General features: G+C 31.1%; 1 protein-coding gene across 7 annotated transcripts in view; it reads left to right on the top strand.

The window, feature by feature from the left end:
* The first annotated feature begins 683 nt into the window (after nt 1-683).
* The window catches only part of LOC125069020 (kinesin light chain), a 49,567-nt gene continuing 27,559 nt past the window's right edge, over nt 684-22,691 (top strand). For 3 of the 7 annotated variants that reach the window (XM_047678428.1, XM_047678429.1, XM_047678423.1), the window contains exons 1-2: nt 11,213-11,404; nt 15,046-15,197. In XM_047678428.1, coding sequence (XP_047534384.1) covers nt 15,169-15,197 — 29 coding nt within the window. In that variant the 5' untranslated portion in view covers nt 11,213-11,404; nt 15,046-15,168. Of the gene's footprint in view, nt 774-11,212; nt 11,405-12,095; nt 12,102-15,037; nt 15,198-22,691 lie in introns of those variants that run through there. The other 4 variants (XM_047678425.1, XM_047678426.1, XM_047678427.1 and 1 more) reach the window with 4 other exon arrangements.

The raw sequence follows: 22,691 nt of genomic DNA, 5'->3' as shown, positions 1-22,691 counted from the left end.
TAAATAGCGCACAAAAACGCTACTTTGACAATATGGCGATGCAATTGGGTCGGTGACGTCACTTGCCTGTATTATAATCTGTGGCACATATAATCCACATACAGTAGGCAAACGAGGTAAATAAGCAAGTGACGTCAAAATAAGCCCAACCAATCGGGAGCGTTTTGCGTCACGCGACAAACGTTCAAAAAAAAGGCATTTTTATTTATGGATTTTTGAATAAATTATTTATTGTTTTCAACTTTCGTTGATAAATAACCATTTTTAAGCTCATAATTTATACTGATTACAAAAATTGACACTTTATTTTTCGCATTGTCAAATAGCCTTGTTGAATAGAGTTGTTGGATTACTGTGCCATAGTCTACCGCAATTTCAATTATTATTACAATTATAATTACAATTATTTTCAATTAGATGTCCAACATCAAGTGAGCCTCTTGCTCGTTTGCCCCCTATATCATAAAAAAAGATTAACTTTACTTTATATCTCTACAAATTTTTTACGACATATATACTGCTAAATAATCCCTCAACATCGTCATGTACAGTATTATTTGACTTATTGCGAAAGATAATAATTTCCTAAATATGGAATTTTTATCAAAGGAATTACAAACTTTTAAATTCAATATTCATACTTCATTTCAAACCTTTTGTATATTTTTATTATCTGTATCTGTATTTGAAATAACATTTTTCCTTTTAAAGGGTAACATTCAAAGTAACAGTGAATTTCTAGTGCTGTGAGTTGCTGTCAGTTTAATAGAAAGGTAAGTATTTTTTTTAGTTTTTTATTGTATTAAATGGTTTATTTAACTAGATACGTATTCTAAGATTCAAGTTTATTAATATTTCAAACATTCCACGTCGCCATATGCCGCCACAACATGGTTAAAATCGTAAAAATCTTAACGCCATTTTCTACTTTGTGCTGATCGTTTGAAACACTAAATGTATAATAATTCACTTACAAATTAATATTTAGTCTCATTATAATAAATAATTTAAAGAATAATTCGAGTTATAATTACAGTACTGCTAATCAAAAGTTGAAATGTCACATTTTACGTTAAAGTTCCGCCGATTTGTTTTTGATGACTAATCGGGTAACAAGGTCTAATAATTCCGATTCAAATGGAAGGGCAAAACATTAAGTCACTGACCTCTATTTCTTTATATGTTGACTACCCTTATTTTCTTCAATATAACTCGACTTATTATTCCACACTATAGATATTTTTTTTTTTTGTTGTGACAATTGGTAGCTAATGACGGCTTTTGAGATTACTCATGATTTGTGATGCCTTAAGATAATAAATATACTGAGTTGTCTTACCAAAACTATTTCATAAATGTCTGAAAACAAGCCATGTGATTGCTTCAGAAATTAAACTAAGTGTGTTATTTTTAGTGTTCAAAATTATCATTTAGAGGTCCAATAATTTTGTGATTGTTTAAAAAACAGAAAAAATTTAATAAGTATAAATTCCAGATTTAAAACTAGTCTTTTAATATTGAATTCTAAGTAGTTGAAATATTAAAAACTTATTACAATTTATTAATATTTTTAAGTTCAAATTTACTGTAACCTATTAAGAGATCTGATTAAAAGGCTATTATTATTATTATATAATTTATATATCATCCTCCTGCCCTTATCCCAATTTTACTTGGGGTCGGCGCAGCATGTCTTCCTCATACTTCTCTGACAGACGTCATCTCATAAGTAACATTTTTTCTAACCATAGTTTCTTACAAACACTCCATCTATTGTTTCTTCATCCATCCTCAAATCCACATCCATGCTCAAGATCTTATTATAATTGTAATTTATTAAATACCTGATCGAATGTGTAAGAGAAAAAAAAATTCAATTAAATATTACATATATCCTTTTTCAAAAATTCATAGCAAATGTGATAAGACTATTCAAGATCTCAACCAATGACATTGCATTCATTCAATGTTGATGTTGTTTAATAATTTTTTTAATCCTTTTGTGGCTGGAATATGCTATAGATACAACTTATAAAAAAATTACAGTATTATATAATATATATAATAAATAATGGATAATTTATTTAATTCAATATTTAATGCAATTATGAAAAATGTAAAATAAATAAACATAATTAATATATACAAATATGAACAGTATAATTTTATACCAGTAGCCTTAGAAAATAGCTGACACATTTTTAAATCATCAACCATTATAATCTTCATTACATATATGATGTCATTCGAAGCGGATGCTTTATATCATCATAAATGTAGTATAAAATCTAATTTGTTAGTATTATGATTTGTATTTTGAAACATAAATAAATAAAAAAGATTTGATATCAATTTGTGACAACCAATACTACTGATCAAATAAATTAAATAATAATATAAATATGAAAGTGAGTTTGTTACGATTTCACATCCAATCATTATGATGTTTTGCTTTGCAACACCTGCCTATTCCTGACAGGTGGCAAAGCTATTCTGTATTTTGTATCATATAATTTTGCTAAATAGATATATACATTTACATTATACTATATTATGATACAATTTGTTCATAAATTTTATTTATAAATCCTATGTTTGTACATGTATTGCTCCTATGGTACAAAGATTGGTGAGTCTTTATAGTCTTCTATTGTTATACTTTACTAGCCAGTGCCATCAGTTAGTAGTGCCATTATGTAGTTCATCTGGTATTTCACCTATTTCAATGAATACCTGTGGTATCACAGGTTAAAATACTTACAACAAGTACCGCCAATAAATAATCAACAAATTTCAAGTAGTATTGACTTGATGTAGAACTATTTTGCTTCATTTACTATCTTCCAAATACAGAAGGATTGTGATCTTCTCGATTCTTCTCCTACTTATTGCTATTTTTACTTTTTGGTAGTGCTTTGTGCAGGTTATATCTGGGTATGTACACAAATCTTTGTGGGCCATCAGATTACATCTTGGTATGTACACAAGTCATATATTATACTGCCAAACAGTAATATTAAGTATTGTTGTGTTCCTGTCTGAAGGGTGAGTAACCCAGCGTAACTACAGGCACAAGGAACTAAATATCTTAGTTCCCATGATTGCAGGTGCGTCGGTTAAATGAGAAATTATTTATAGATCACTTACCATTAGGTGACTTTTGCGAGTCTGCCTATCAGAAGAACAAATATAAAAATATATGCCTTATGTTGCAATAAAGGTCTTGAGTTCTACTGAAATATATATATGCTAGGATTTCTGTTTTACTTTAGTCTCTATTCATTATTTTAAGGTGTATGTTACCGAGAAGGTAATAGTTTATTTGATACGCCTTCTATCATTGCTGTAATGCGTCCGATTTTTTAATTTTCTGTTGTAGCACGTACCTTAAAAGGAAAGATAGAATTAACATACCTATGACCTTGAAAAGTATGCAAGGAAATGTAGAGAAAGTTCCAGCCAAAAATATATTTATGTAAGGCGTCAAGGCTGCGAGGAAGGCACAATTCTCATCCGGCCGTTTGGATATTGGCCAATGTTTTTGTATTGTGGTAAAGTGTCAGCTGTAACTACCTGTGAATCATTCCTGTCTTTTTGTTGTGGCTTACAAATAATCACACTTTTTAAATAGTTTCTCATTTACGTAACATCCTTGTTACGGTACTTTTGACATGTGCCAAATGACAGAACGGATCTAGCATTTTAAATAGATTTTCGAAATGACTTTTTTTTGGACTTTCATAACTGTGGGTTATTTATGTAAATCATAACATTAGCCTTTGAATAGATTAGTCTTTAGTCGTCTTTAAAATATATATTTAAAGTTACATACATTTTCAGAATATGAAAATTTTTGAATATATTAATTGTTTCGGAAATCATTTTCATAATTATATAAATTTATATTATATAATTATTTAAATGTTATCACACTAAACTTTGTGCCATGATTAAACATTATTTTAAATTGGAAAAGAAAATATTTTTCAGAATAAACAGATATTTCATAAACAAGTGCAACGGCTCAGTTACGTTCAATCGCTAGTAGTTTGTATTTGCGTCTATTAATAATTCCGAGCATTATCATTCAACGTATAATTTTACGAGATCTTAATGGCTCTTGTCTTTAAATAATTAAATCCTGTGAACTATGTGAACGAGATACCAAAATATACCTGAAACAATGAAACTGAGAACATTTGTAATAAGATTTTTTTATAGCGTAAGCAAATAGTAGAAGTGCATATAAACTACATCATTAGTATTACACACCCGAGGCATGCATAATATTTCAAAGCAGCTTCATATTCGGACAGCACCTTTTAGTTTCGAAAACGTGCGTTAAAAATGCAAAATTCCAAAAGGTACTAAACGAGATAAAAAAAGGAAATTATTCTTAAAATAACTCATTGACAGGTGCATGCTGTCCGTAGTTATTTAAATAAATTATTATCAACAACGTTCAGGGTTCCGTTGACGCGCCATGAATCATGACATTGAGTTGCAATGTCAATGGCGACAAAAAATCTTTTACTTCTTTTAACCTTTTTAACTTTCGGTAACTAGTTTCTTGATATCAAAATACTTTATTACGTTTTTGTGTCGTCTTAACTCAATTGCAGTAAAAATGAACTGGAATTATTAGTTATCGTTATCATTTTGTTTATTATTATTTCGTTTTGTTCCACTTTTGGGCAAGTGAAGATCCTGTAAAAAACGATTCGTAATACGCTAAACTAATTTGCCGTCTTTTGACCCAAACATTAAAGATGTCTTATTATTTCCTCTGAAACATATATGACCTTACCTATTAATCTCTGACTTAATTGACATAACCTTTTATTTAAATGTATGCGTATACTGAAACCAAACTACATTCCTCTCAACATAGCGTATGAACAGAGTACCAATAAGTTATGCAAATTGATCGACCGATCTTGCAAGTTGTACTTAACAAGAGCAGCAAGAGTAACAGCAAACTGGTTGCGTTCCCGCCTCCGCTAAGGTCACGGTCGAGCGCGTGCAACGTCCAATGATTCAATGATACACTCGCACTGCAATTTACACTTATCCGTATCATGGGGCTGTAATGGTCTTGACAATCTTCTCGAATATGCGGATGTCTGAAATAAGCAACGGTCACGAATTGTGTTGGATCTATTTTCATCGATCATTTGTTATTTTTAGTAAATTAAAATTAAAAAACTAAATAAATATATTTTTACGTTTATATTAATATAGGATTATTCACCTGTTATTCTAAAATGGCTTAAGTTAATTTATAACATCCATTAAACCTATCGGAACTAGGCGAGACAAAGTGACAGTCTATAAATATGGTATGTACAGATAAATTACGTTGGTATGCGACCAGACAGCATCCTGGGCTATTTAAGCCCCAATACGCTTTTTACTCTTTGTCATGTGGCTTCGTTGGTCCATGTTGTTTTTTGTTAACTTGTCTCCGGTCTAGTGATCTTAAGCCTACTTAAACGAAATGTGGTTTGGAATTTTACAGTACTTTATTTTTGACTAAATGCGTAACGAAGGAAGAATAGATTCTTAAAATATATTCTGAAATATTTCATCACTATGTTAAAATATTTGCGGCTTATATAATACTATTTTCGTGTAGATTATTCTTTTTTTTTTATAGATATTCTTATAATTTGAAATAAATACAATATGGACAGCTTCGTTTCATGACTGTTGACCATTTATTCTTGCAGCATTCCAGTGCGTCTAGGCTCGGTTTTTGTCGCATGCGACAATCGGCATTATTATCGACGTCCCACCTTTTGGAATTCCAAGAGTTTGTCTCTTTTTCGAATAATTACCCTTGACACCATTTATCTCATTTCGTCTATTTATATACGTTACATTTATATTAGGCTTGGAATTAGTTCTTGTATTAAACCTATTAGGTTTAATTGAACATGGATTGTATTGGTATTCAATTATTAAGCTCAAAGAACATATAAAGGTACGCTTATAACGAAATGAAATGAATTAGTCATATAGCTCTAAACATTGACGTAAGTTGCTATTAAAATTCAAAGTAACATCGAAATAGAAAGGTACTGAAAGCAGCCCCAGTTTCGCCACAGCGTCTAATTTAATTATGTTTTTTTATCAACGGCTCAAATATGACTATGCACTAGTTTGTATGGATTACGAAATATTTGGCAAAAGTAAAACAATTGGAATTGAATTATCGGTACTAATGCAATTGTATCCAAGTAATTTATATTACTTCAATAATATGCCACTTAAAACTTTTTTTTTTTTCCTCTTGTTGAGCATCAAATTGGTACTATATATCTATACTGATTGTGTTGAAGTATCTAGTTCTAACTCCATGAAATAATACATAAATGTCAATTTTCATGTTACAAAGTGTCCAAATCTTATCTAACATGTATAACAAAGTCCATCTTAATAAATGATTATTAAGAGGCACCATAAGCCATGACGCTTATAAAAGTGGAGCAATAGTGAAACATCTAAAATGCAATATTAATTAGAGGAAAGTAATATGACCGGAAAAAATGGAAAGGCCACTTCAAGTCCCTCCTGTTCCTACTAAATCATTCTATAATCTTAAGCCACGACTTTCTATTCGATAGATTACCATTGTAGTAAAGCATTATCTATCGTGATTAATATAACTGTATAATGAATTAATTTTGGTAAGTTTTCCATTTTAATCAACATTCGCTGTCTCCTTTTTTGTTTTATATGGAAGCGAAAATATGATTTGATATTAATTACTAGATACGTAATCGATTTGCTAAAAAAAAAAACATCAATATTTTAATTTACGAATTATTTAATTAATAGCATATTCGAGCTTTCCGTTCAATGAGTGTTTTTTATCAATTTAAATGTCAAAAACGAAAGTTTTATAAGTGTGGGTAATTATTGCATTATCTTAGTATACATAATAATTAAAATTAGTTTTCTTTGTCTCCGCTCGCCTTTTAGAGGATTGGTCGTCAAGTTTTAGGCATAAAAAAGTAGTGTGTCCTTTTAATAAGTAAGTTTCTTCTTTCCCTTCTGCAACAGACAGACAGACCGACAAACAGTTACTCTCGCATTTATAACATTACATTTGATATCCAATTTATTAAATGAAAATAGCATGATTATATGATGAAAACTGAAGTAGCAGTCTGAGAATGTCAGCCTTACCCACAAACGTTTAAGATTCGTGGGTTCACTTGCCAATCTCGGTTTTTATCATATTAAGTACTAATCACATAAATATTTGTGTTACTTTGTTACATAATCATATCGTAGAAATGGCTCCAAAAATATTTGAACTAGTTTTATTCTTAAATACTCTAAACTTATCGTCTTAAAATCTTCCAGTAGACGTGAAAGGGCTGTCATTATAAATCTAACTAGAACATTTCGTTTCGTGTACTTTAACCCGATACGAACGTTAGTAACACCGCAATTTCTGTCGTAATACCACAGTTTAACCACAGACGGTAATGCATTTGAAAGCAGTTTATTTTCTCCAAGTAAATTACACCTTGTCTCTTCTGTTATTGATCTGGCAGACATAAATGGATATGTTCTGATGGTAGATATTGAAGAGCGGTACAAGACAAGTGGACAAGTGAAATTACTAATACATGCGCTTTCAAAACAGACAAGCAGTTTATCAGATTCCCTGCTCGCGTATATTTTCTTATATATAAATCTTTTTCGTATGGTACTCGTTCGTCACAATGCACGTGTTTCCAAAATTATAGGGATGTCTTCGTTTAGGTTTGTATTTTCGTTGATAAAATTCTCAGTGTCAATTAATTGGGTTAGATTTATTTCAGATTACTTAAACATATAATAACTTTTACTTTTCTAATAATTAATCTTTACTTTTAAAATGATTTTATCTTAAACATGACATAGATTACTTATCGATACAATCTCTCATTAAATTCGTCGTTCATTGCCTTTCTCTGGTTTGAAGATTCGTCATTTCTAGACGGAATTAATAACAAATCCGTTGATTAAAATTACGCAATTTTCTAATTGCGTGCATTCAGCTCAGCACGAGGTCTTTGTGTTCGAAATCTTTTACCGGAGAAAGCTGCAGCTCGAAGAAAGAATTAGTCCATTATTTTAGTTATCTCAACTAAACAGGTTTTTGCACTTAATATTAGGCCCCTAATGCTTCCTTATTCTAAATCTTTGGTGTTATATTATTTACAGCGTCATTGTTTCTTTACATATTTCATGTTATGGTATATGCAGTATCTTGATAAATAATTTTGTTATCACATTACGAACTCACTCCGTACTTTACTTGTGTAATTTTGAATCCGTTACGTTAAATTAATAGATTAATTAGAGCCGATGTCGCACATCACTTTTTTATTCATTTTACAATCGTTTTCTGCTGTAAATTTTGAGTTGGTTCTTATAGAATAGCTCTAAAGAATTTCGTGTATCTAATACCGTAAACGTTCTGATATTAAAGATATGGCGTTTTACGTTTCATGTAGATTGTGATAAATATAATTAGATTTATATTTAATCGATTTCTGTTTCGTTCATAGCATCGCGAAATATATTAAAGATGGGTAGCTTTTTAAATTAATTTTGTGCTTTTATTTGCCATTTTGCCATCCATGTTTAATATTGCAAAAAAAAATTAATATGATTAAAATTGAATTACTCTATGTAACTTTTAGTATCAGTTATTACAATCGGTAATTAAATATTTTCAATTATATTTGGATCAGATGTTATGAAAGGAATACTGGACTAAAAATTATTGTCAGGTCATAGTACAATTTCGTTGATATATGTCTAAGATCGATACAAATTTTGATACTAGAAATATTATTGATTAAATGGACAAAAACCTTCCTTAGAGTTTATTAAGCTTGCGCTGTCTAATTAGATAATGTCACATGTAATTTATTTATAAAGCAATTGTTTCCCTCACAGAGTTCTAAAGAAAAGCCGGCAACACTGGCGGAAGGATTAAAGGGATAAACAAATCGTTACACGCTAAAAAGCGATACAAGAAGTTCTTAACAATAATCAACTTGAGTACTTATGTTGACATTAATTTTACTTCTAGTCTCCACAAAAATTGCCAACAATTAAAACGCGATTTTTCACGAATCATGTATTTTAGATTTCAACTAATAAATGCCATGTCAATCAGGTGTATTGCCCTATGTCCTCCTGCCATTGTAATAGACTATGCTTAGTGTTACTCGCGCGAAACACGGAGCGAGTCGCTAGTCAAGAATAAACTCGTTTTTTATTTATAAATTGATCTAAAACTCTATAGTTAGGTTTATCTAGCATTAACATCTTATACATCATATAGACGTTTATTGTATTTATAATAACTTATCGATTGTTTGTAATCAATTGTGAAAGTGCTCAGTGTTTGTGTTGTGGGTAATTGAGCGTACCTAAGAAATAGTTCGCATTTCACTTTGATTGTGTTATTTGTTACCATAATCTGATGTTGTTTTAAATGGATAACTTGCCTTAAGATCGGTGTCACGTTTATCTGAATGCTCTACCAATATCTTAATTGCAAGACTGCGCCGTTGGTCAAGTTTCATGTACAGGGTACTAGCTCCAGGGGGGGCTAATACAATGTATAGTTTGAGTGTCGAGACGTCTGGGATCTGGAAATTGGCTGTTCAAACTTAATGCCCCGGCAGCACGTAAAGCCGTTAAGCCTAAGCATAAACTCTTTACGGTTGTGTCAGATATGCTGGATTAAGAGAGCAAGGAATGAAGTGAGTGCACTTCCCTTTGTACGCACACCTGGGCACTGTAAATGTCATGACAATGACATCCTTCACAGTTGGCTAGTATATCTTAAGAATGTCCGTAGTGAACGAAATCAGTCGGAAAGACAAAACTATAATTATATTGCAATTTACTGAAGCAAGTAAACAAGATTTTTAGCTTTGAATCCATCATAATTTCTTTCATAATTTAAAACTTCAATTTGAGTGTGATAAAGATTTACGGTAAGGTTACGCATCTAGACTCGTCGGCGGCTCTCGTATTGATTCTTCTGACCTTGCAGCATTTATATAACTTTATTTGAGCTTTCTTTCTCATCTTCTAATTCTCGAATCGCGAACTTCTCACAATTTACGAATTAAATTTGTCTGATGGAAATTACCAGACCCGTATATGGAAATATTTGTTAAATATTAATTCAAGTATTTGATTGAGTATAATATAATTAATAGATAAAATTATATTAATATAAACTCATTTCAAAAACCTCCTTTTGTGATCCTATCCATTTATTCCATTAGGATGTGTATTCTCTAGTTTGTAATGCGGATATCGTTCGTTATTAAATTACTAGAGGAAATACACTTATCTTGCAGTTAATAGGATTTTAGTAATATTATTTTGATAATATTGGTAAGTATAACGAGTTTTTGTTACTATCTGTTTTGCGTTGATATAACAATGTATTAATATAAATAGTATTTTTAGTTCAGATTATAATAATATTGATGTTATTATGTTGCGGATGAAATTGCGACGTCTAAAATTTGCGGCGCATATTTCATCTGGTTTGCGCTAAATTGGAATTAATGACATCTTTCGTTTGTAATATAATTACCATATATAAAAATTCCATGTATTATACACAAGTACACATTTTACATCGAAACGGTTAACAACACTCGCTTGTTAACTTATTTCATATCTAGTAATCTGTCGTATAAAACTTAATAGCTGGTCGGTTTTTGTTTGCTCTTCCAATTCACCCATCATGATACACCAACCCCTTTTCTGTGTGCGTACGTTGCACAACGCGCATGTAGTTCGGGGCGTGGAAAATGCAGGGGTGGCAACCCCATCGTCAATCTAGGGCAGTGCAATGAGTCACGCGATAGTATGTTGCGCTGTTTTTTTTATATGTTACGCTTCTTAAACCGATTTTAAGTAGTTTTCGGAATAGTTCATAGTCAATGTGTCTTGAAAAAATGTATAGTCTTACTCGACTGTTTTTTTTTAACTTTTATAACGTAAATGCGGGAATTATTAATTGTGCTGTGTTCATTATTTTATTAGATTTTATTACACTTTAAAGTGTTCTTCTTAGTATTATATTTTTATCTTTAGCTATCGACTCGATATCTCTGGCGCCACTGCGTGCGCCACACTAGCTCGAGGAGTCGATTCACTGTAGTACGCACTCGGTAATGTTCGGGAGTGGACGTGTTGAAATCGCTTCCCCGAACCGGCATTAAAATAGCGTTTATGAAATAAATTACGCGTCCATTTTACCGTCCTTAAGTTTTCTACCATTGGAATATATAGTTGAAGTGTTTAAAAGGTTGATACCGTTGATAAATTGTGTACAAGCTGCTCCACTTTACACCGGGATTTTAACGTATTGACCACTTCAATATTTAGTATTAGACGTAATTATAAAATTCAATATAGTATTCGTGGTACGCTTATCGGTCACTTGTTTTAAAATACAATTAAGCTCGACTGCCATTTCTCATTTAATTTTATATCGTGTTATCATAAACGTGTACTGTTATTGATTACAATTACCCGGTATTGTTATTATTCGCTTCTTTGTGTATGAAGGTCTAAACATTTATCGTTTGCGTGTTTTTGTTTAGTTCGCCTTTATATCCTTTGTGAAATCGTCTTTTTTTATTATTAAATAGACTTACTGAATAGTTTTATCGATCTGTGATAGTGTTAGTGAGTCAACACATTCTTGTTGCTAGTCGTCTTCAATTTAATTACTATGTCAATTAGCATTCTTATTAACGCTCTGATTGTCTTCAAATAAATGCCTTTTTACTACAGATACAAAAAGTGTACAGTCCGACGTTGCACAATTAATATAATATACTTTATTAATTTTCGATTTTATATATTTTACATATAAAACTAAACAGAGTTCGTAGCAGTTTCAGCTATGTAAATATATTTTACATTAAAGTTTTGCCGTTTTCAATTCCGTTATTAAAATTCTATACACGCTGCTCGCTAGACTGGTCAAGGTATATCGATATTTTATCATGTAAAAGACAATTTGAACCTAACGCGGTTAAGCTATTAATAGATAGGTCCTTTTTATCCGCCATAAATATTAAATCGACTGAAAAGTATTTAGTTATAAACGCTTGAACGAGAAATCAAAGAAAATTTTAAATATGAGTCAGCACTTTTTAACACCTACTATACTGCGTATTTATTCAAGATAAAATTTTGACTAAAATGAAATATTTGCAATGATTGTGCTTAAAAAAGTATTGCATCTACTTCACACTAAACTTTTTCTGTATCGAAATAATGCACAGCAGTTACGATCGTATATCACGATATCCTCAGAATGCAATAATGGCTAATAAATTACTGGGGTGTAAATGTGTATTCCCATTTATTATTTTTCAGATTTCTTCTCGGTCTATGTGGCGAAAATCGATCTAATGGAGCGAGACATTTTAGATCGGGATGGCAATCATCTCGTCCTATTTCATTGGTCGTTTTAAAATTGCTTTCTTATTATATTTTTTCACTTAAAATTAGAACTATTATATGATGAATCTTTAATATATTTTTCGTCGGGTAAGAGTAAACTAACCTCACTGATAGAACCTGTACTACCTACTATGAAAAAGTGTCTCATAGAATTTACAATTTGAACAAAAATTAGGTTATCGCTGCTAAAAGTAATACCGATTATGATAGAATTAAAGAGCGGAACGATTGTGCAGTTACATCATATTTGTAATCACTATCAACTCTGATAACATTTCCTTCGGTACTTCAGCTTTTTGCTGAAGTAAATAAGACGTAAACACCATATGAATCTTATAATAAATCGGATTTTCTGTAAATATCCAACATCAGACCCGTTTTCTTCAGTAGAATACTTAAAATAAATTGTAATAGCAATGATTGCGCCGTTTGAAGCTGTACTTAATGCTCTACTAATTTCTGTTTACAGTTCTTAATGTCAGATAATGGACTACATAATAAGACATCGATGCTGAAATAAATTTTTGTTACTTATAAGCCTGAAATATTCTAACAACTCAATTCACGTTCAAGTATTTATTTAAAAAGAAATGTATCGAAATTGAAGTGTATTTTTATTCACGCAGTGAATGTTTGTCAAGATCCTCTGAAGTTTTTTCTATATTCTTGAGATTTCCCAAAAGATCCGTTTGAAATTGCGTCGATATTTCTTTTCTATTTTATCGCAATGACGATTTCATTTCAGTACTTTTACTATTTGTAGTGTTTTATAATATTTTAAATGAAATTATTCGAAGGCCATATTTGGTCATGACTTCTTACATTTCAAATTAAATTAAATGAAGTCACACTCATTAAAGAAATAACAAAGGGTTACAAACTTTGTAACGTTTATTTTGACTGATCTTGAACGTAACATTTAAATGTTGCGTGTTAAAGGCCTATTCGTGCCTTTATAGTAGCAGATATGGCAATGTTTATTACTTATTCACTAACAAAATAGAATTAATGGTCATGCTAGCTTGGAATTAAAATTAAATTTGACTCTAGTTATAAGTGTTCTCATAATTCTGTTGTGCTCCGATTTTTTAAATAAAGAATATAAATAACGCGACAGGCTGAATATTGATTGCCCATTTAGTTTAAAAATAGGATCCTCATTCGGTGCACGACACACTGAATCAGAAGCATTAAATTAAAGCTTTTCTGTGCTCGCATAAATTATGTGTTACCCGGTTATTGAAATGAGCAAAAAGTAGAAGTAATTTTTTAAATGTTTTTTTTTTATACACTAGATCTCTTAAGCCTTAAAATTCGTAACGTAAACCTTGAATGGTTATTAAGAAAAGTACTTCCATCTTAGACGTACGTAACTCAATTAGTTCAATCTGGAGTACTGTTGAAACCTTTTTATATGAGTCTGTAAATATAAATACATTTTGCACGTGCTGACCATATGTATGTTCACAGACTCAGCATATTTCATATGTTATTTTATTTTTATTATTAATATGTTTTTTTCTGAAGTATAAATGCTTGCGTGAATTTTAAATTTATATTTGAGATTTTGAATTGTTTATTTTAAAATTTGGCTTGTAAGTTAAATTAAGACAGGCATACTAATTTTTTTTTTAATAAAAGTAATTTGAAGATAATAAAAACTAATTATAAAGGCAAAGTATTGAAGACAATTATAATTGTTATTGTTTATAAAGTAACTCTTGCTACAGTTATTATTGAAAGTGTAAAACAAAAACAAACAAATGGTATCATAACATCAGACAATGATCTAAAGGGATCAACGACACACCAACCGCTGAGTTGCGTAGGAGTGGGTCTATTTTAATTTCGATTATACTTCTGTCCCATTCACGCTCCAGGAATATCCATCGTTTCATCTCTGTCTAGGTGAAATTGTGCAATAATTGGCAAGAAATCTATTTTCTCTCGACAGTGTGCCAAAAAATACACGTGCATGAACTGTAGATTGAAATATCTGGCTTTAGGGCATGATGTTTTTAATTTATTTTGTATAAGAAATCGTAATTTTACGGTAGTTTGGTTCCAAAATGTAAGCCAAACAAATTGTAAATACTAATTATACAGAAAGGAGCCTAGCTTTTATATTTTAAATTTTAGGCTTACGTTTAATTAAATGCGAAATGCATTAGCGTCTGATGGTTTTAATATCTTTATTAATCCAATTATCGTAGTATAAAACCTAATGGCAGTAATTAAAGCCGATGCGTTAAGTACTAAAATCGAATCATAAACTGCTTTAACAAATACTTAAATGTAATAATGTTACCAATGAGATATAATTGATAGGAGGGGGTGCCGATTCATAAATAATTCAGGATTAAAAAAATTAACACAAAACGTGAAAATAAATAAGAAATATCTAACTCTTGAGGGGAATTAACGGCTTAATGACATATCTTTTGAGTAAAATAATTAGATCAAACTAATTAATTATTAAATCGGTTTAGTTGCTCGTAGAGTCAGTTGATTCTTATTCCAGTTTTGCAGGTGCAGTGTTTTAATTAGGAACTATTTCTATGTAATTTTTTACTTGAAGTGATACAGTGTACTATAGTGCAAACCGTGTTAGTGTTGTGATGGAAAATAATTGTTAGCTCAACATCACGTATAATGTCGAAAACTCTAAACGCCTACAGAATGTAAGTATGAAATTGATTTGAACGCATTTATCTTGTAAACAAAAGCTTAGTTTATTAAACGTATCGAACATTGTTTATACTGAACAAACTTCAGAGTGGATCTGTATATCCTTATAGGATACAAAATTCCTTTGTCCTCGTTCCGTCCTTGAACTTTAAGCCTTGGGAGGTTGTCTGAGCATTGCCTTTGTCCTTTGAAGGAACAACCTTGATTTCAAGGACACTGTAGACGAGATTTGAGTATTTAATTCTATCAAAATATTAATTATTAAAATCGACTCCTCTGAGCACTTGATTGTCATATAAAAATAATTGAATATAAAGCGAGTGAGGAATGTAGATTCCACTGTCCTGAAACCCTCAAATGAAATATCAACATGGTCAACTAACTTTTATAAAACTTAGCCACATAAAACTAATTAAACCCACTACGCAAACATTAACTCGTCTTTTAATGTAAGTGCTTTCTACAAAAGGGAAGTATTTTTTTTGTTCCAACGTTTTAAATCTGTTTGCTAATATATCCGGGCCTCTCGTTAGTGCGCTTTTTGATAAAACGTTGAATGGAAATTATGGGATGGACAGTCTAGACTTAAAAATAACAGATAAAGCGGCCTTTTAATGGAACGACTTTTTCTATTTAAACTAAGTAAATATTTAAGTTAATATTAAAATAGCACAGATAAAATAAAAAAAAGTAAATGTCTTTTAAATTAATTCATCCATAAATAATAATAATATATATAAAATGCAAAATTTCAGTGTTTCGAAATTTGTCTTCCTGTTTGAGAAATATAACAAAGGGTTTCTACGTCATAAATATTTAAACTTTGTCTGGGATCCCTAAAATAACAACGGCAACCTAAAAATGGATGACAACTCTGTAGATTAACCATTCAGTTGCATTGCACCCCCAGTTATGTCTAGACGCATCGATTACCCAAGCTTTGTCCAGTATAGAGTAACGTTATTTTAATTGGATTAGTATTTGCTCTTGTTTCGTATTCATTGTGCATTTTTTGTTTCATGTTAATGGATTTTCCAATCAAACTATTTCTGATTTTACTCTATTGAATTTTGTATTAATTGGATACATACAAGATACTTGAACCTCTTTTGCTCTTTTCTGCTATACCTACTACTGGCTGTATATATTGATGTTTTTCTTTTTATATATCATATTTTATTATTATGTATCTAGTCATAGCGGGCTGGTTGCCAGCTGCTTCGACGTTCAGATGATATTATCGAAATCGTGTCCTTTGTGTTTCGTTCCGTTTCGATAAGACACAAAATTTATTACGTCTGCAACACTGTTATTACACTTTTCGAGTACATTTTTGATTTATTGTTTCACGAATATTAAAATTTGCAATACTCCTAAAAGTTTATATTATTGTAGATTATTCGAATTCAGTTTTATGATGGCCGTTGAAATTTGTAGGTCGTGAATACGATCGATGCTTATCATTAAACAATACAAATTATCATCGGTAAGAGGAGAAATAATTGGTAGTTCTCTTTATTTTATTCCGATATATTCAACATAAAATTATCCCTGCTTAACTACCTACCTATTTAAAAATTATTATAAAATTGTTTTTTTTTTTTCGAGACCTACTTCTATCTTTTAACTTAATGGTTTTTGATCTAATATTCAACGATTAAACATCTCAGATCAGTCTTGTAATATTAATTACAAAAAATCAGAGGAATTTCTGTAATTATCATTTTTAATAACAATTTATTCTCGAAATTCCGTCCGTTTTTACTTTTTGTAATACATTCACCTGAAACTTGCTTAGTGGTTGTGAGGAGGGTTGTCGCCCTTGGTTGCCATGGAGACGGGATATTTTATGCGCCTCGCGTCGCCCATTACCTACTCTTTGGGGGTGGGGGCTTTAGGCAAGATTATAGCCCGTTTGCGTCTGAGAAACAAAGAAATACCTTAGATTAAATACTGTGCGTTTCATTGTGATTATTTTTTTTTTACGTTAGGGTATTTTTCGTCCTATTAATTTTTATATCGTGTTTCCCGTTTATATATTTATTATCCCACCTGAAATATATTAATTAAATATTATCCATAAGACTTTAATAACATGAGCTGATTACATTGAACTTAGGTACATTAGTAATCTATATATAGTTATAAGTAGTCAGAAGTAAAGGAAAATATTGAGTCATACGGGGATTTCCCTGCTGTATGTCTAAAATATGTTTATTGGCTTTTTAAAAAAAACATTGGCCCAGGTGACGTTCTTCTAAATATATATAGGTATTTATTGAATGGCCTGTTACTGGCGGGAACCCTTTAAAGACCAAATTAGTTTCGATCCATTGAATCGGAATTTGCATGATGCTACTTTATATTATGCTGAGATATATTTACAGGTATTTTTGATTAGCCTTCCTATACTGTCTCTTGATTAAGGAATGTTTATTTTTCTTTATTGTATTAATTTATTTTCAGGCATCAAGACCGTATAGGCCGATGTATACATAATAGACTAACATAATGTATGTTAGGTTATTATGTAGCTACATAACAACATATAATAAAAATAAAAATATTGATGACTTATGACAAAAAAAATCATTAATTTTGTAATTTCGATCAAACCGAACTAATCTTCTTCGCGTGGTTTCCATCCCACGGGATATTGGCGAAATAATCAGCGACCTGTCGCCAAACTAAAAGTCAATAAGAAAATAATTGAATTACAAATTGAATCAACAATATTGACAAACTTAATACAACGATCGTGATATTTGAACAATCAAAAAGATTACCGTCAAAGGTATAATGTAACGTAACCCAACTGTTCATATTCTATTATTCGTATTATATTTGGAAACGAAGTATTTTCAAGGTTGTCGATTTTGTCGTCTTCAGCAATTCGCATTTGTGGTGTAGGTATGTGCTAGTACAAACGACGGCAGCAGATGTTTTTGCCTTATTCAGTAACATGTTTACGATAAAAATGTTTTCTTAAATAATTTACGATAGGTAGTTGATACGTATGTGATAATTGCTAAACGAAGGACATTTGAATGAATCGTGTGGAGAACGAAAGTAATATTCGGACATAGTATTTGATGTACATTTATATCGTAAGGTGTAATTGGGTCGAGTCAAACATGTAATGCTTTGAATGAAATTCCATTGTGCGACCTTATGATCAAGGTGAATATATTGTATACTTTTTATCGGAAAATTGGGAGAGGTTTGGTGTTTTGATTAGAACTTCTCATTGCGAATGACCTACCGATGGTAGACTGTTCACGCAAAATGAAGGTAAAAAGGTGAATTAATTCCATTTTGAAGTCGTCTTAAATGCAACTCACTTTAAATGCAGTCACTTGGGTAACTTTAATTTACGATCCTTGGTTTTCTTCCACCATTGCTGTACTGAAACTAGAAAAAAATCCTTTAGATTTGGAATATGTAGAACATTTTTTTTAATGAGCCTTAGTGATTGTCAGCTTCATACGTTTATCCTACGAGCGGTAGCAAGCTACTGGTAGCTTCTGAATTAGGCTATGTAGATATTTTACTATCCGCAACCAAAACGAATCGTTTTTTTAATATAGTAACCGTGTAATTCCTCTCGTCGTACTAATTGACAGTACATCGCATAGTTTGTATTTTAATATTGAATTTTCTGGCATAGCTAAATTGAGAGATGTATTTAAGCCTTAGGTATTATCCTTATCTAAATTAAATTTATTTATATGTATATTCAGATTCTTTATTGTAAAAGTATTTTACAGACTTTTTTTTTTAAATAACTGAATCAAATTACGATATAGCAGCTAATTTTTCACAAGTGTTATCACTACTACTAATCTATTGCGTGAAATATTTTTTTTCACGCATTATACCGACATATTCTTAACTGCTTATTGTTTCTGAACATTATCTCGTAACTATTTATGTAACGTTATTCATATATTCAACGATTTTTATCATATTTTTGTGGTAACGGAACGATTACGTTTTATTTAGTTTGGAAATATGTGTTCAGTATGTGAAGTCGTTGGTCTGCGTCTGATCTCTTCAGCCGTGTCGGATTGCTGTTCTATCGGACTTTGATTACGAGGAAATTGATTGTATCTCTGTTTGCGTACATACTTCTGCGCAGTATTATATACATATATAAGTATTTAACTAACATTACTTTGTATTTTTAAATGTTGAAAAGGAGTAACTACTGAGTTTCTTGCCGGTTCTTCTCGGTAGAATCTGCATTCCGGACTGGTGGTAGCTTCACTTATACTCATATAATTTGTTAAATGACGAGTCAAAAGTGCTTGTAAAATCCTACTTGAATAAAGTATATTTTGATTTTAATTTTTGATTTTGTTGGCTTGAGATTGGTTGCCGAGTCTGAAACTTTTAGGAAGACGTTATTGTTATGATTGTTGTATTTATATTAACGGATGTCAAACAAAGTTACCCCACAAATTTCCAAAATACTAAAAATCCTATCTAAGGTACATTAAAAACTTGTTCCATATTTCGGCTCCCTAGACTTAGTAGTTTTCACTGTGAACATTTTTTTCTTATAAGTATAAGTAGCAGAAACGTTCCAAATTTGAAATTCAATCTTATTCCAATACTCGCATTACTTAGAGTTGGAAAAATGTTACAGCATTTCTCGTGTGGTGCAATGCGAAAGTAATAAAGTATCCGAAACACCCTCGGGGATTTCAAACGCTTTACGCCGTAGTCCTTTCTGGAATATTCGGAAAATTTTCCATTTCAAATTATTGTTACCGTCTTTATAAGTATTTCAACGATGCTCGTGCTATTCTGTAAATGGCCTGTAATTGTCTTATTCACATATTATATCACCGTAAACAATTATCCGTATCCAATTTTTCTTATTTTAACTTTGATTTATAAATGCTTATTTTATCCGACCAAGTATTACCACATATCATTACAACAGTATTAACTGATCTTGAATGTACTGGTGTTATTTATTACTTTAAAAAAAATCTTTAATCATCTGGTTCTTTTTAACGAGATTTGTAAATGCACCTACTGTAAACAAAACTTTCATACGGAGACTGTAACATTTGTTCAAACCATAAAGTTGAAACCCCACGTAGCAGGACTTGGTTTTATTATCCAACAGAGCAAGCTGCGAGAAATTTCAAGTCCTCTACACTGTAGAGCACTTTAAACGCCAGATGATTTATATAAGGTTTCCTTGGCAAAGATTACGTTAAATATAATATGTACATATATCTTAATATACTTAAAATTTCGCATTAAGTGCATATACAATTGAGCGTTACATAATTTAGCTGATGTTCTTGTCAAAACATGCCATTGGACAGGAAGTAAGAGGTGAAACTCTGTACTAGAAATTTTCTGTAAGAACATGTCATAAACAGCAGGAATCAAAAGTTAAATATCTGAAAGTAATATAGTAATTACTAGCTGTGCCCGCGACTTCGGTCGCGTTTGATTTTGACAAAAAAGTTATTGTTGTAACCTAAGTTATTTCTTATTACATCAGCTATCTGCCAGTGAAAGTTTCGTCAAAATCGGTTCAGTCGTTCCAGAGATTAGCCGAAACAAACAGACAGATAGACAGACAGACAAAATTAAAAAAAAATATGTTATTTTGATGTATGTACCGTGTATTTTAATATTTTATTTAGCGGTTATTTTAATATTACAAACAGACATTCCAATTTTATTATATATATATATATATATATAACTAGTTCTTCATCCCGACTTCGTACGGATAAATTATTTATTATTCCTAGTGTTCGTCAACGTCGCAAAAGGGAATCCGTGGTGTTTCGCTTATATATTTATAAATGATCTCGTATCAAAATATCGTATCACCGTAACTCGATTTTCAATAACACACGAGTGATAAACAAAATGAGTTCTTGCAGAATTGCAATGTCGTTCGATAAAATTAATGTATCGTATAACAACATAATTGAAACACTTACATAAGCGTTAGTAGGCATCTCTCATACTTAATTAATTCACTGTCACCTACCCGTTATTCTCGTCAGCGGAAATTACACAAGTGTACTTTCGCAACTCTCGTCTTTTCAATGGTATACTTGTTGAAGAAACAACAAGAAATGTCAACATTTGTAAAACTTCCACTGAATTCGTTAACGAGCAGATCTTTGAACATATGTGACAAGATTCGACCTCAGCGTGTCTGAAGGTCAGAGGCAACTGTCTGTAAAATCGCATAATCACATAAGCCGTTTGAATCGGAACCTATCATTTATATCGTATTAGTAGATGAAGAGTTTAGGCCGGGGGTATATTTTTAGTAATGTTTAATGCATAGAGGATTGTAATATTTGGTATAGTTAAACCTTTTTTCTCAAATATGTTTTGTGTTAAATAAATCGAAATATTGTATTGACTTTCTTGCGTATTTTTCAAATATATCTAATACATGACATAAATAAAAAAATTATAGTGATATTAACTGAAATTTCTATGTAAAAATGGAACCTGGAAATTCTTCATTTTTATTAATAAAATGTTGTATATGGTATTTTCTACGGTCGAATTTCGAATATTGGGCGATCATTGCTTAAAATTACATTTGAATTTGACAACCGTTTATTTGATTACGATGATGCACTGCGACCGCATTACGAGTTTAAAAACACAGTCCAGGCCCCTTGCAAAAAAAATTGAATATCGGTTCGTACGATGATAGAATTATTAAGCGAAGGATGTTGAAGCTATTGACCCATATCTAAATTGTTCCGATTTGCATATCATGCGATTTCCTGTCGCATATTCTCACGTTTGTGGGACCGGTTCGAATGCTATATAAACAAATCTATGTGATGATCGGATTTATTGTACTCAGCTGATTGGTATCTAGCGGTAAAGTGTGACGAATATGATTCATGGCCAAGTAAATATTTTTATATGGCAACATCAAGTAGGTCTAGGTTTGTCGCCATTGATATCTCAAAATTATCCGATACTCATATCTTTGATTCATACGTTCCTTAATTGTAAAAATATATTTTGCAAACAAAAAAAAAACACAAAACGAATTCAATACCAATTGGAGCTTTAGTGGACCGAACGCATAAATAATCATTAAAATCGGTTTATAAAATAACAAACCAGTTACAGAAGAACAAAACAACATAAGTATGGTAAAAAATAAAAATATATACAGAAAAATCGAAATATAGCAAGTTCTCTGTCCTGTTGAAGTTGGTTAAAAATTGTAAAAATTCGTAATAGTGGGATTTTATTTTTGACATTATCACGAAGAAGGTAATCTTAACATCGCTGATAGAGTAGGTAAATATTGACCTTGGTTCCGTCTGTTAGTCTAACATAAATATATTGAAATATTTCGTAATTTTAACCGGCTTAGGAATGTTTGTCCTCGATCTTAGCCAATATCGCTGAGGGTGTCGGTCAATGACCTACTTGCGGTAAAATAATCTTGAAATGCGATTTATTTTAAC

Source organism: Vanessa atalanta, chromosome 14 (genome assembly GCF_905147765.1).
Source record: "Vanessa atalanta chromosome 14, ilVanAtal1.2, whole genome shotgun sequence".
NCBI classification, from domain to species: Eukaryota; Metazoa; Arthropoda; class Insecta; order Lepidoptera; family Nymphalidae; genus Vanessa; species Vanessa atalanta.
Note: the sequence above shows the minus strand (reverse complement) of the source record. Positions and strands in the feature narration are given on the sequence as shown.